Here is a 14,433-nt window from a genome sequence, read left to right on the forward strand (position 1 = left end):
ATTCATATTTTGAGTATGTATAAAATCTACTATAATTAATATTTATTTATTTTTAATTCTTTTAAAATAATTTCCATGGCAACCTCAACTGGGCCTATATGTACATCATATGAGAGCCCAAATAAAAAATAGTACCCATAATACAAAAAGCCCATAATGGAATCAGTCCACATCATATGGTCGGTGAAATTGACCGTTTTATCACCCATTTGGAGACGGTATATACAAACTCCGGCCCATTTAGAGCTTCGTCTCATTTCTCTGTCTGTCTCCGGATCCACTGAGAAGAGACGCTTGAATCGCTCGTTTAGCTTCGGAAACCCCCTAAACCCTACCAGAATTCCCCAAAATCTCTGAACTTTGGATTCATGTTTTGTTTCCTGTAAATAATGTACAACAACGGGCAGGAAATGTGGAATACTAATATCAACAATCTGGCGCCGCCGGGGACGAGTGGAAGCGGCGGAGCTGCTGGGATGCCTCCTCCTCCTCCGCCTCCGGGAACAAGCGGAGCGCCACCGGTTGCTCCTCCTCCACCCATGTCTTTGCCGCCATCGTACACAGTGGTTCCGAGCGAGGTGCAGCTGGACGAGAGAGCGAGGAAGTGGATGCAGCTCAACTCGAAACGGTACAGCGATAAGAGGAAGTTCGGTTTCGTTGAGACGCAGAAGGAGGACATGCCACCCGAACACGTGAGGAAAATCATTCGGTATGTTTCCTTGCATCTCTATTATTGCCTACTTACTGTTCAAACTCTTGCTTGCTTAAGTCTCAAGATATGTTACGTGGAGCTTTGAAGTTTAATTTTGGAAGAATTTTAATTGTTTATGTTTAAACGTTGCTATCGATTGGTGATGGTTTTTGCCTATTCATTCAACTGCACTTTGATAGTGCGTCCTTTCCTTCCTCCGCTGGCAAATTCAGAGTATTTTCTATGCAAAGCTTAAATGTCATTGAAGTTATACGAATCTCTGTTTCTTTTACGAGAGTTTGGTTCTCCTTGATTTATTAGACGCAACCTGTGGAAACTAAGTCAGTTAGTAGTTAGTGATCACTCTTAATCTTACTGTCTTCTGGTGATTCTATGTCACCTTTAATGTTTGTATATTGCCAGAATTTATTTCATACTCTTCCTTCAAGTAAAATTCTATGCCAATCTTTCAGAATCCTGGAAAGTTTGCAAGTTTGGTGGATTCTGATTTATCATGTTAACTTACATTATTGGACCCAGGACTGTAAAAGTCTGGTCTTGCCTTGTGGTGGTAGGGAAAGAACTGAAGATAATGAAGGGAAAACATTTCCTATTTTTTTTGGGGATGATACTTGAATTAGTTTTGGTTATTCTGTCCACCATGATATATATCTAGGTTTTTATTTTCTAACAGCTAACTCACGCTGTCCGATGATGTAAGTTCTTATTAACTACTAGATAGTCATTTACTAAAATTTTATGTCACTCTCTTTACAAGTGTCCTTCGATCACAGTTTGAATTTCAAGTTTTGGCCTCTTGCTTATCTAAGATTAACATCTCATTTACCATTCATATCTATTTGTTTGACCACTTTCTCATCTTTTTAAAACTCTAATTACGTTAGCATCCAATTATGAACTACTCGCTGTTTAAGTGGTGAGAGTTTTGTTTGCAACTTCCATACACAGTTTTATGTTATTTAGCTGTTTAACAGCTTGATGTGGTTTTCTCTTACCCCCACTTTATACGTGTTTCCTCCAATAATTTAACTATCGGGATTCCTTCGTTTTCTTATTTGGCAGGGATCATGGTGACATGTCATCAAAGAAATTTCGTCACGACAAACGTGTCTATTTAGGAGCTCTCAAGTTTGTCCCACATGCTGTATATAAACTTCTTGAAAATATGCCCATGCCGTGGGAACAGGTATTCATGTTTGATAAATGGTGTGATGGTTGTTTTTCCTCTTGAATGATTTGTGATGTGGTACAATGGTCAAGGAGGCATTCATATTAATTTGCTTTTGGTTTGTGTCCATAGGTTCGTGAAGTGAAGGTTCTTTACCATATTACTGGTGCTATTACCTTTGTAAATGAAATACCATGGGTTGTTGAACCAATCTATTTAGCACAGGTATTGCTTTATGCGTGCAAAGCTACACCTATGTCCTCGGCTTTCTGTTTGTTGTCTAGCGACCTTTTCTGGGAGTCTTTATTTAATCTTAACAGCATAGTTCTGAATTTATGTTTACATTGTGTATGATAATTTTTCAGTGGGGAACTATGTGGATCATGATGCGAAGAGAGAAAAGAGATAGACGGCACTTCAAGAGAATGCGCTTTCCTCCATTTGATGATGAAGAACCCCCGCTGGACTATGCTGATAATATCCTGGATGTGGATCCTTTGGAGCCAATCCAGTTAGAGATGGACGAGGAAGAAGATTCAGCGGTTCATACTTGGTTCTATGATCATAAGCCTCTCGTGAAAACAAAACTTATAAATGGGCCCAGCTACCGGAAGTGGCATCTCTCACTTCCAATTATGGCCACACTACACCGGCTTTCTGGACAGTTGCTTTCTGATTTGACCGATGGCAATTATTTTTACCTTTTTGACATGGAGTCATTTTTCACTGCAAAAGCACTGAACATGTGCATACCTGGTATGATTGATAAACTGGATTCATAATTTACTGCAGAAACATTAGTTTTAAAATTATAGACGTGTTTGTGAATTTTTCTGCATTTGGATTTATTTAATCTATGTATTGTGCAATGCCACTCAATATCTGTGGAGAGCTCCATTGCATGCCTTCTACAAATCATCCTCTCCTAATTTTTGGTTTGGTGCTTCAGTGGATTTTAGATTGATAAGTGAAGATTGGTCCGTGTTTGTCACTTCCTTGAATATGCTCTGACGATGTCCTTTGGCAGGTGGACCCAAGTTTGAACCTTTGTATCGCGACATGGAGAAAGGTGATGAAGATTGGAATGAATTTAATGACATCAATAAACTTATCATCCGGTCTCCTCTCAGGACAGAGTACAGGATTGCATTCCCTCACCTGTATAATAATAGACCCAGGAAAGTTAAGCTTTGCATCTATCACACTCCAATGGTGATGTACATAAAAACTGAGGATCCCGATTTACCTGCATTTTATTACGATCCTCTTATTCACCCAATAACAAGCACGAACAAAGATAGGAGAGATAAGAAGAATTATGAAAATGACGAAGATGAAGATTTTGTCTTGCCGGAGGAGGTCGAACCATTACTTTCTGGTACGCCAATCTACACTGACACTACAGCTGCTGGAATTTCGCTTTTGTTTGCCCCACGCCCCTTTAGCATGCGATCTGGTCGGATGCGGCGGGCTGAAGACATACCTCTTGTGTCTGAATGGTTTAAGGAACACTGGTAAGCTTCAAAATTTCAATTTTTAGGGTTATGCATGTTGAACGACTGCCTTTTCAAATCCGTTAATACCTTGTTCTCCTAATATTCTCCTGATTGTATTTCTTCAGTCCTCCATCATACCCTGTTAAAGTTCGAGTCAGTTATCAGAAACTGTTGAAATGTTTTGTGTTGAATGAACTGCATCACCGACCTCCAAAGGCTCAGAAGAAGAAGCACTTATTCAGGTCTCTGCAATCCACAAAATTTTTCCAGACTACTGAACTTGATTGGGCTGAAGCTGGCCTACAAGTTTGTAAGCAAGGGTACAATATGCTGAATTTACTGATCCATAGGAAGAATTTGAACTATCTCCACCTTGACTATAATTTTAACTTGAAGCCTGTGAAGACCCTTACTACCAAGGAACGCAAAAAGTCACGGTTTGGTAATGCTTTTCATCTTTGTCGTGAAATTCTGCGTTTGACAAAGCTTGTTGTTGATGCAAATATTCAGTTCCGGTTGGGAAACGTCGATGCATTTCAGTTGGCAGATGGGCTGCAATACATTTTTTCACACGTTGGCCAATTAACCGGTATGTACCGGTATAAATACAGGCTCATGCGGCAGATCCGAATGTGCAAAGATTTGAAGCATTTGATTTATTACCGATTTAATACTGGTCCTGTTGGAAAAGGTCCTGGGTGTGGTTTTTGGGCACCTATGTGGAGGGTATGGTTGTTTTTTCTTCGTGGAATAGTGCCTCTCTTGGAAAGGTGGTTAGGGAATTTACTCGCTAGACAGTTTGAGGGACGTCATTCCAAAGGAGTGGCTAAAACAGTGACAAAGCAGCGTGTTGAAAGCCACTTTGATTTGGAGCTTCGTGCTGCTGTCATGCACGATGTTCTTGATGCTATGCCTGGTTAGTATATAAACAGTTTCCGTTTTTTATCTTTTTACCCCCTACCACTGACTTAAATATCCTTTTGCCATGTCCATTTGACTCCGCAGAGGGTATCAAACAGAATAAAGCAAGAACTATTTTGCAGCATTTGAGTGAAGCATGGCGTTGCTGGAAAGCAAATATTCCCTGGAAGGTATGTATCTTTGCTGTTTGGCTATACCTTGCGATGATCTTGATGGTAATATCATTATTTTATTTTATTTGATTGGACTTGGGCTGAAGTTTGTTGTTTATTATCTTTCCTCGTATTAGGTACCTGGTTTACCCGTTCCCATTGAGAACATGATACTACGTTATGTCAAGTCAAAAGCTGATTGGTGGACGAATGTTGCTCATTATAATCGTGAACGTATCAGGAGAGGAGCAACCGTTGATAAAACTGTTTGTCGAAAGAATCTTGGAAGGTTGACTCGCCTTTGGCTAAAGGCAGAACAGGTACGATCTTTTTATCATGTTCTCACTTAGAATTTGTGTTGTAATCTGGATGCTTGCTCCAGTCTTTCTAATGCCACTTTCTGAAACTTCTTTTTTGCACTCTCTTCAGGAACGCCAGCACAACTATCTGAAAGATGGCCCGTATGTCACACCCGAGGAAGCGGTGGCAATATACACAACTACTGTGCATTGGTTGGAATCAAGAAAATTCTCTCCTATACCATTCCCTCCATTATCTTACAAGCATGACACAAAGCTTCTCATTCTTGCTTTGGAGAGACTGAAGGAATCTTATAGTGTTGCTGTCAGGCTAAACCAGCTACAAAGAGAAGAGTTGGGTCTGATTGAACAAGCCTATGACAATCCTCATGAGGCGTTGTCTCGTATTAAGCGTCATTTGCTTACACAGCGTGCCTTCAAGGAAGTAAGTTGCCAAAGAAATCCAAATTCCTTTATGTAAATTCACAGCTTTTGGGAAGCGTAAATATTCTCATAAGGTGCAAAATGTTTTGTGGTTTAATGATGAGAAAGACCTGCAGTTTACCATTGCTCGCAATTTTTCGGAAATAAACATGTTAAGCTAATATTTGAGTGGTCTGCAGGTTGGCATTGAGTTCATGGATCTGTATAGCTATCTAATTCCAGTTTATGAGATTGAACCACTTGAAAAGATTACTGATGCATATCTCGATCAGTACCTGTGGTACGAAGGTGATAAGCGCCACCTTTTTCCGAACTGGATTAAGCCTGCAGATTCAGAACCACCACCATTGCTGGTTTACAAATGGTGTCAGGGTATAAATAACTTACAAAGCATTTGGGACACCAGTGAAGGACAGTGTGTGGTGATGCTTCAGACTAAGTTTGAGAAATTTTTCGAAAAAATAGATCTAACCATGCTTAACAGGTAAGCAACATGATTTTCCCTGTTTTTTGGGGTGTGTGGAGGGTTTAAAATCACACGCTTATATTATATTTTAATATTGTTGTAGGCTTCTTCGGCTGGTTCTTGACCATAACATAGCTGATTATGTTACTGCGAAGAATAACGTTGTCCTTTCGTACAAAGATATGAGTCATACAAACTCATATGGGCTTATTCGTGGTCTGCAGTTTGCTTCTTTTGTGGTGCAGTACTTTGGACTTGTCTTGGATCTTCTACTTCTTGGTCTAACTCGAGCCAGTGAAATTGCTGGTCCACCACAGATGCCTAATGAGTTTATTACGTACCATGACACTAGAATTGAAACACGGCATCCAATTCGGTTGTACTCCAGATACATTGATAAGGTTCACATACTATTTCGTTTTACCCATGAAGAGGCTCGGGACCTTATCCAGCGATACCTCACAGAGCATCCTGATCCCAACAATGAAAATATGGTTGGCTATAATAACAAAAAGTGCTGGCCAAGAGATGCCAGAATGCGACTTATGAAGCATGATGGTAATGCTCTTCTTTGCCAACCACCTTCAATTATTTAGTATTATTTTATATTTTTATTGTAATATCAAAGCCAATTAAATTTGATGCAAACTTTGATGCAAACTTTTTGGTCATGGCATTTTGTATCTTGCAGTCAATTTAGGGAGAAGTGTCTTTTGGGATATGAAGAACCGCCTACCTAGAAGCATCACCACTCTTGAATGGGAGAACAGCTTTGTGTCTGTCTATAGCAAAGACAATCCGAACTTGCTCTTTTGCATGTACTTTAGACTATTTCTTTTGTTACTCTACCTTTTCAACTATATAGCTGTATATCTGCTATATAATCGATATACACAAGCACACATATGCATATAGCTTGAAACATAATAAATTAATGATGTGTGCAGGTCTGGATTTGAAATTCGTATCTTACCGAAGATAAGAATGACACAAGAGGCTTTTAGCAATACAAGAGATGGGGTTTGGAACCTCCAAAATGAACAGACAAAAGAACGCACTGCTGTTGCTTTCCTACGGGTAGATGATGAACACATGAAAGTGTTTGAGAATCGAGTAAGACAGATTCTCATGTCCTCTGGTTCGACAACATTTACAAAGATTGTCAACAAATGGAATACAGCTCTTATAGGTAATGATTCAGTATCTCCTTCTAGAGCTTGGAGCTTCTTCCAAAATGCATGAACTGTACATTGTTGCAGTGCTGCTGGTGCTTTTATTTTTACGCTGAATAGTTTTTGTTTCGGCAGGTCTTATGACTTATTTCCGTGAAGCAACTGTGCACACACAGGAGCTGTTAGATTTGCTAGTAAAATGTGAAAATAAAATACAGACTCGTATTAAGATCGGGCTGAATTCGAAGATGCCTAGCAGGTAAAGATATGAAATATTCTTGTGGTTTTTGTTCTTCTCTGTTTCCTGATTTCTGAGATCTTTTTGAAATTTCTTCTTTTCAGGTTCCCACCTGTCATCTTTTACACCCCAAAGGAAATTGGAGGTCTTGGAATGCTTTCAATGGGGCACATATTGATTCCTCAGAGTGACCTTCGGCATAGTAAACAAACAGATGTTGGTGTGACTCATTTTAGAAGTGGAATGAGTCATGAAGAGGACCAACTAATTCCCAATTTGTATCGCTACATACAGGTATGATGAATTGAAATCGTGCTTTTATCATGTCTTTTGCTCTAAATTCACCTTGTTGTTTACCTCTATCTTGCCTTCAATATTGTGACAGCCATGGGAGAGTGAGTTCATTGATTCACAGCGTGTTTGGGCTGAATATGCATTGAAGAGGCAGGAAGCCCAGGCACAGAACAGACGTTTAACACTGGAAGATTTGGAAGTAAGCCTAAAAACTATTTTACTTTTCCAATCTGTAGGTTTTTGTTAATTTTGCCTTCCGGGGGTATAATATTAGTTACACACTTAACAATGTTAGTAGCTGCAATTTTCAAGGTATCTCTCTATTGTGTTTTCCCTTCACACCCTCGAAAAATATAAAAAAATGATCATTGAAGGAAAGAAAAAGTAGAGTTTTGATGGACATTGTGCGTCAAGGTTTAGCATGTTTGGGCCTTTTCTTGTAATATCTATGTTTATCTAGGTGTTCTCCTTGATAGGGCATATTTCTTGTATTTTGTTTTAATAAAAGCATGTTGACACATTTCTTTCTATTTGATTTGTAGGATTCTTGGGATCGTGGAATACCTCGAATTAATACTCTATTTCAAAAGGATCGACACACCCTTGCTTATGACAAAGGGTGGAGGGTGAGAACAGATTTTAAACAGTATCAGGTCCTGAAACAAAATCCATTTTGGTGGACACACCAAAGGCATGATGGGAAGTTGTGGAACTTAAACAACTATCGTACTGATGTCATTCAAGCTCTGGGAGGAGTTGAAGGAATTCTTGAGCATACATTGTTCAAGGGAACATAGTAAGTAACTGTATGTTTGTTGTACCCTTATTACATTTATCTGTGGAAATGCCTTTTTGTGAAATGTTGGGTGGAACATTTTTTTGCTTGATCTTTGGCTTTATCCACTTGATGACACCATATTTCTTCCTTGCTTTTTCAGCTTCCCTACATGGGAGGGTCTTTTCTGGGAGAAAGCGTCAGGTTTTGAGGAGTCCATGAAGTATAAGAAATTAACCAATGCACAAAGATCTGGGCTCAATCAAATTCCTAACAGAAGGTTTACACTATGGTGGTCACCAACTATAAACCGAGCAAATGTATATGTTGGCTTCCAAGTGCAGCTGGATCTTACAGGGATTTTTATGCATGGAAAGATACCAACTCTTAAGATATCTCTGATTCAGATATTCCGTGCGCATTTGTGGCAGAAGATACATGAGAGTGTGGTGATGGACCTTTGCCAGGTTTTGGATCAAGAGTTGGACGCGCTGGAGATAGAAACTGTTCAGAAAGAGACAATTCATCCGAGAAAGAGCTACAAAATGAACAGCTCATGTGCTGACATTCTCCTTTTTGCTGCTCAAAGATGGCATATGTCAAAGCCCAGTCTTGTGGCTGAATCGAAGGATGTGTTCGACCAAAAAGCCAGCAATAAATACTGGATTGATGTTCAACTTCGTTGGGGTGACTATGATTCCCATGATATTGAGCGATATAACAGGGCAAAATTTATGGATTACACAACAGATAATATGTCTATCTATCCAGCACCAACTGGTATGCTGTTTATATAATAGATGATTTATTACAAGTGCTGATACCTCAGATCGAGTAACTTGGTTGATTCCATGTGCAGGGGTAATGATAGGACTCGATCTTGCCTACAACTTGCATTCTGCTTTTGGAAATTGGTTCCCTGGGTCTAAACCATTACTTGCCCAGGCCATGAACAAGATTATGAAGGTGCCATTTAATTTTTTGTTTTAACATTTATTGTTGCCGAATAGTTAGCTAGGCATGCTAATATTAGAATCTTTTGCATGCAGTCAAATCCAGCATTGTACGTGTTAAGAGAACGTATAAGAAAAGGGCTGCAGTTGTATTCCTCAGAACCTACAGAGCCTTATCTATCGTCTCAGAACTATGGGGAGATATTTAGCAATCAGATTATCTGGTTTGTTGATGACACAAATGTCTATCGAGTCACCATTCACAAAACTTTTGAGGGAAATCTTACGACAAAACCTATTAATGGTGCCATTTTTATTTTCAACCCCAGAACTGGTCAACTTTTTCTGAAGGTTGGTTGTACAACCTACGATATTTCCCGAATATCTTGATATTTATGCATAAATTTACTGTGTTTGTGTAAATCTCTTACAGGTTATCCACACAAGTGTCTGGGCTGGGCAAAAGCGTCTTGGTCAGCTGGCCAAGTGGAAAACTGCTGAAGAAGTGGCTGCTCTGGTACGGTCATTGCCGGTCGAAGAACAGCCAAAACAGATTATTGTGACTCGCAAGGGCATGTTGGATCCATTAGAGGTCCACTTGCTTGATTTCCCAAATATTGTGATCAAAGGAAGCGAGCTACAGTTACCATTCCAGGCTTGCTTGAAGATTGAAAAATTTGGTGATCTAATATTGAAGGCCACAGAGCCACAAATGGTGTTGTTTAACATTTATGATGATTGGCTGAAAAGTATCTCATCTTACACGGCATTCTCTAGGCTGATACTGATTTTACGTGCCCTCCATGTCAACAATGAGAAAGCTAAGATGTTGCTGAAGCCTGATAAGACAATTGTCACCGAGGCTCACCACATCTGGCCTTCGTTATCAGATGAACAGTGGATGAAGGTGAGATTTTTCGGTCGATGCCCTTGTATTGCCCATGTGTATGACAGTGGCTGTCGTAATAGTTTTCTGTTCTGAGGGAAAATTTCTGTATTTCACATCACTGATGGCTTCTAAATATAACTCTCTCTAATGCTTTTGTTCTCTTGTGAACTGTAACATAGGTTGAAGTTGCTCTAAGAGATCTTATACTTTCTGACTATGCGAAGAAGAACAATGTGAACACGTCGGCATTAACCCAGTCCGAGATCCGTGATATAATTCTCGGAGCTGAGATTACTCCACCTTCACAACAGCGACAACAAATTGCTGAGATTGAGAAACAGGTGATCCCATCTCATGTATAAATTGCAGTATGTTTATTGTTTTGCTGCTTAGTAGTTGTATTTTTTTTAAATCATAAATTGACTTTTATGTCCGTTTAGGCAAAGGAGGCTAGTCAGCTCACTGCAGTCACTACGAGGACCACAAATGTGCATGGAGACGAATTAATAGTCACCACTACAAGTCCCTATGAGCAAGCAGCATTTGGTTCGAAAACTGACTGGCGAGTCAGAGCAATATCCGCCACAAATCTTCATCTCCGGGTGAATCACATATATGTGAACTCTGAAGATATTAAGGTAATTTCATCCTGAAGTCGCATTAGAATCAAGTACTTATCATGGAAAACACTCGCTAATATTGCCTTTCTTGAGCAGGAAACCGGATTCACGTACATCATGCCTAAAAATATTCTGAAGAACTTTATATGTATTGCTGACCTCCGCACCCAAATTTCTGGTTACCTTTATGGCATAAGTCCTCCAGACAACCCTCAAGTCAAAGAGATTCGTTGTATTGCAATGCCCCCTCAGTGGGGGACTCACCAGCAGGTTCATCTTCCATCAGCTCTTCCTGAGCATGATTTCCTGAACGATTTGGAGCCTCTAGGATGGATGCATACACAACCAAATGAACTGCCTCAGCTGTCACCCCAGGTTTCTACTTGACCCGATCTATATACTTTGTTTACTCTCATTTTGCATGGATACTCTCATATCATCATCTAATGCTGAATGTAGGACCTTGCTGCTCATGCACGGATCTTGTCAAACAACAAACAATGGGACGGAGAGAAGTGCATAATTCTGACATGTAGTTTTACTCCTGGTTCTTGCTCTTTAACCGCGTATAAGTTGACCCCTTCTGGTTATGAATGGGGAAAAAGCAACACAGATGCTGCGAGTAACCCCTATGGCTACCTTCCGACTTTCTACGAGAAAGTTCAAATGCTCTTGAGTGATAGATTCCTCGGTTTCTACATGGTACATCATACCCTCCAGTTCTTTCAAGCAATCTGCTTGCTCTTGCCAGTTTCATTTGTGATCAATTTTGGTTGTGCAGGTACCGGACAACGGTCCATGGAATTACAATTTTATGGGCGTGAAACATACTGTGAGCATGAAATATGGGATGAAACTCGGGACGCCTCGAGAATACTATCACGAGGATCATCGGCCTACTCATTTCCTGGAATTCAGCAACTTGGAGGAAGGCGAAACCGCAGAAGGTGATAGGGAAGATACCTTTGCTTAATGTAGTATTCCCTACCTCCAGAGTTTCTTGTACTTTAAAAGTTCGAAGGTATTTTATTATTTACCTTCTGTTGAGCAACTCATTTTGAAGAAATCCAACAAATGTATCTCTGTTTCTATGTTGTTCGGTGAAGTAGTTGCAGGTTTATTATTTCCCTTGGCAAAAATACTTTCGACGCTCTTCAAAATCTATTTATTAATTATTATTTTTGGTACACAAAAAATTGTTTTAAAACGTATCGTACTCAAGTTATCCACTTTACATAGTAATTTTTTTTATAAATATAAAAATGTTATTCAATAGCACCAAAAGATCGTTGCGAGTTAAATTTTCTTTGTGATTGTTTATATTAAATATAACATATATCTTACCAATTGATTTAGCCCAATGTTTATTACCAGTGCACAAGCATTTTATATTTTTAAATTTGTGGCGCACACAAACAAAAAATTGTTTAAGATGTGACAAAGGTGAATATTCACTAAAGACGGATGTTTATTACTAGTTGCCCAATGTTTATTACTAGTAACAAACAATTCACCTTCGCCACATCTTAAACAATTTTTTGTTTGTGTGCGCCACAATATTTCTTCCTCCTTTTGTATATGGTATATATATATTTTATAAGAGACGATTGGCCTAATCGAGCAAATTATCCGAGTGTCAAAGAAGGTATAAGATCATAAAATTTGACATTTAAACAATTTTTTAATTAGTTGCGTACTCGAAGATGACTAAACAAGAAGCACAACCGAACACAAAAATGTCACCAAGAAAATGAAATTACCATCTACTCACAAATACTCTATATTTACAATCTTACACTGAAATTTCAAGAATATCTTCGATTACACTATCCATAAACAAACCAGAAAATAGCAGTCAGCCAAAGAAAACTCCTCAAAAGTGTTATTTTGTGCATCATAGCGCTTGATTTGGAGTTTGATTTCAACATATGTTGCAGAGTAACTGTCGGCCCGACTTCCGGTGTCTCACAATGGCCAATGCCTGCATCAGACAAGGTGTCCAAATCAATTCCTAGCCCACTTTTTGCATCAAAACATAGTCCCAAATTATTATTAAGCTTTAATTTCCTTCTCATTCTCCAAACCATTTCTCTTGTGAAAGGAATAGGCCCTTCCAATCTGTTGTTATCTAGCCTAAGCTCACTTAAACCATTCAAATTCACAAGATTTGGCGGTATGGTTCCGTTAAGTCGGTTCCCATTAAGATGCAACACTCGTAGTTCTGTTAGCTTATCTATTGACTCCGGTATCAGCCCTTCTAAATTCATGTTGGATAAACCTAAGATCATCAAACTATTCAATCCCTCAAAAGCGTTTTCCGGGATTGTCGTAGCCGTTGAGGGGTTGCCATTGAGGATTAGAGCTTGGAGGGAGTTGAGATTTTTGAAAGGATATGTGAATGGATTTGATATAATGTTGTAACTTAAATCCAGAAGGATAAGGTCTTTCAACCCATTTAGATTCGGTGTCGGATCCGAAATGCGGTTACGACTTAAATCTACCTTTAGGAGAGAATCGCAGCTTAAAAGTTGCGTAGGGATGGAACCTGTGAGATGATTTTGGTTAAGGTCTAGTATGCTTAGTCTTTGGAAAGAAATATCAGGAATTGAACCGGAGAGTCTGTTTTCACTCAAATCTAACGAACTTAGACCGGCAATCCGGCCGATTGAAATCGGAATCGACCCGTTTAGATTGTTTCTGTGGAGATCCAGGATTGTTAAACGGGTCAAATTGCCTATTTCATATGGGATAGGCCCAATGTGTCCATTTTCCCTAAGAACCAAAGTTTGCAAATTGGAGCCCAACAAGCCCAAAAAAGATGGGATTGGCTGTGGGTTATCGGTAAAGCAACGGTAAAAGAATAGGGTCCGAAGATGTGGGAGCTTAGTAATGGAATGTGAGAGGAAAGAACGGGTCGGGTCGCAAGTCGGGAACGCCGTGTCGTCGGACAATGCACCGAATGACAGTGATACGACATGGAAGACGTTGTCTTTATCGGGCATGCACTCGATCCCATGCCAACGACCGCGGCACACATCCGGAATCTCCGTAGCCCATTCATTTCCGGTAGCTCTCATCACATCATACACGGCTTCTTGCTCTATAGGGTCAGTTATAGCTCCACTTCTAGAGCTGGTCAGACCGGATTGCGGTCCATCGACTAGAGAAGATGGTGCGCCCGAATCAGACATGATCACGGTGAACGACATGCCGAATCTAACTAAAAGAAGTAAGGACATGATCAATATTGTAGTGCGTGTAGAGAAAGTGGAATCCATTTTTTGGTGGGCTAGTTGGAGCTAGAAATGAAGTTTGAAAACAATATATAAGTAAGGAATTTGATGATATAATTATGGGTTGGTGAATTGTTGGTTACATAAATTGAAGTAATGTGTAATAATGAGGTCACGGGTTTTGAGAGGAGTAGGTCCTTTTGAGTATTAATGTCTATCACGGAGTTCATACCTTAGGGTTCATTTCTATTGCTGTATATTATTATATATGGTCCACATATCAAATCCAATGCAACTCGTGCATACTAAGTAAACTATCGAACTTACTAAATTATTAAGAGATACACTTTTGAAAATACAGAACTTAGTTTGATAAGTCAAAATTAACTTGACTTTTATCTCATTACATTAAAAAAATACAGTTTGTTTGTGCATATTTATATGATCATCTCTTGTAAAAAGTGCACAACACTTGGTGCGAAAACACAATAGATGATCCAAATTCTTTTTTCTCTTAGGAGGCCGTGTACTACAGCAATACGTGGTTCACAATTATGTCAAGATTGATATGAAAAAATAAACATAATATTCTATACGAATT

At 39.3% G+C, this 14,433-nt stretch overlaps 2 protein-coding genes across 2 annotated transcripts; one reads left to right on the forward strand and one right to left on the reverse strand.

Annotated features, from left to right (window-relative positions):
• Positions 1-237: 237 nt before the first annotated feature.
• LOC140975743 (pre-mRNA-processing-splicing factor 8A-like) lies at positions 238-11,722 on the forward strand. Its single transcript, XM_073439637.1, has 26 exons — positions 238-709; positions 1,775-1,898; positions 2,013-2,105; positions 2,246-2,636; positions 2,908-3,394; positions 3,502-4,292; positions 4,382-4,467; positions 4,587-4,769; positions 4,879-5,193; positions 5,372-5,676; positions 5,762-6,216; positions 6,350-6,476; positions 6,606-6,847; positions 6,966-7,089; positions 7,173-7,362; positions 7,454-7,561; positions 7,905-8,158; positions 8,301-8,917; positions 8,997-9,103; positions 9,187-9,441; positions 9,524-9,997; positions 10,159-10,320; positions 10,420-10,617; positions 10,696-10,974; positions 11,059-11,301; positions 11,381-11,722. The coding sequence occupies exons 1-26, from the start codon at positions 390-392 to the stop codon at positions 11,570-11,572; spliced, it is 7,122 nt and encodes a 2,373-aa protein (XP_073295738.1). The 5' UTR covers positions 238-389; the 3' UTR covers positions 11,573-11,722.
• Positions 11,723-12,282: 560 nt separating this feature from the next.
• Positions 12,283-13,883, reverse strand: LOC140974820 (protein TOO MANY MOUTHS-like). The gene has a single exon (XM_073438311.1). It carries the CDS (start codon positions 13,875-13,877, stop codon positions 12,426-12,428), a length of 1,452 nt encoding a protein of 483 aa, XP_073294412.1. The 5' UTR covers positions 13,878-13,883; the 3' UTR covers positions 12,283-12,425.
• Between the last annotated feature and the right edge of the window lie 550 nt (positions 13,884-14,433).

Source organism: Primulina huaijiensis, chromosome 4, assembly GCF_012295235.1.
Source record: "Primulina huaijiensis isolate GDHJ02 chromosome 4, ASM1229523v2, whole genome shotgun sequence".
Classification (NCBI taxonomy): domain Eukaryota; kingdom Viridiplantae; phylum Streptophyta; class Magnoliopsida; order Lamiales; family Gesneriaceae; genus Primulina; species Primulina huaijiensis.

Coding starts and splice junctions, on each gene's coding strand:
- LOC140975743 (XM_073439637.1), top strand. CDS start 390: ATGTACAACAACGGGCAGGAAATGTGGAATACTAATATCAACAATCTG. Junction 7,090..7,172: donor AATTCGAAGATGCCTAGCAG/GTAAAGATATGA, acceptor TCTTCTTTTCAG/GTTCCCACCTGTCATCTTTT. Junction 7,562..7,904: donor TAACACTGGAAGATTTGGAA/GTAAGCCTAAAA, acceptor TTTGATTTGTAG/GATTCTTGGGATCGTGGAAT.
- LOC140974820 (XM_073438311.1), bottom strand. CDS start 13,877: ATGGATTCCACTTTCTCTACACGCACTACAATATTGATCATGTCCTTA.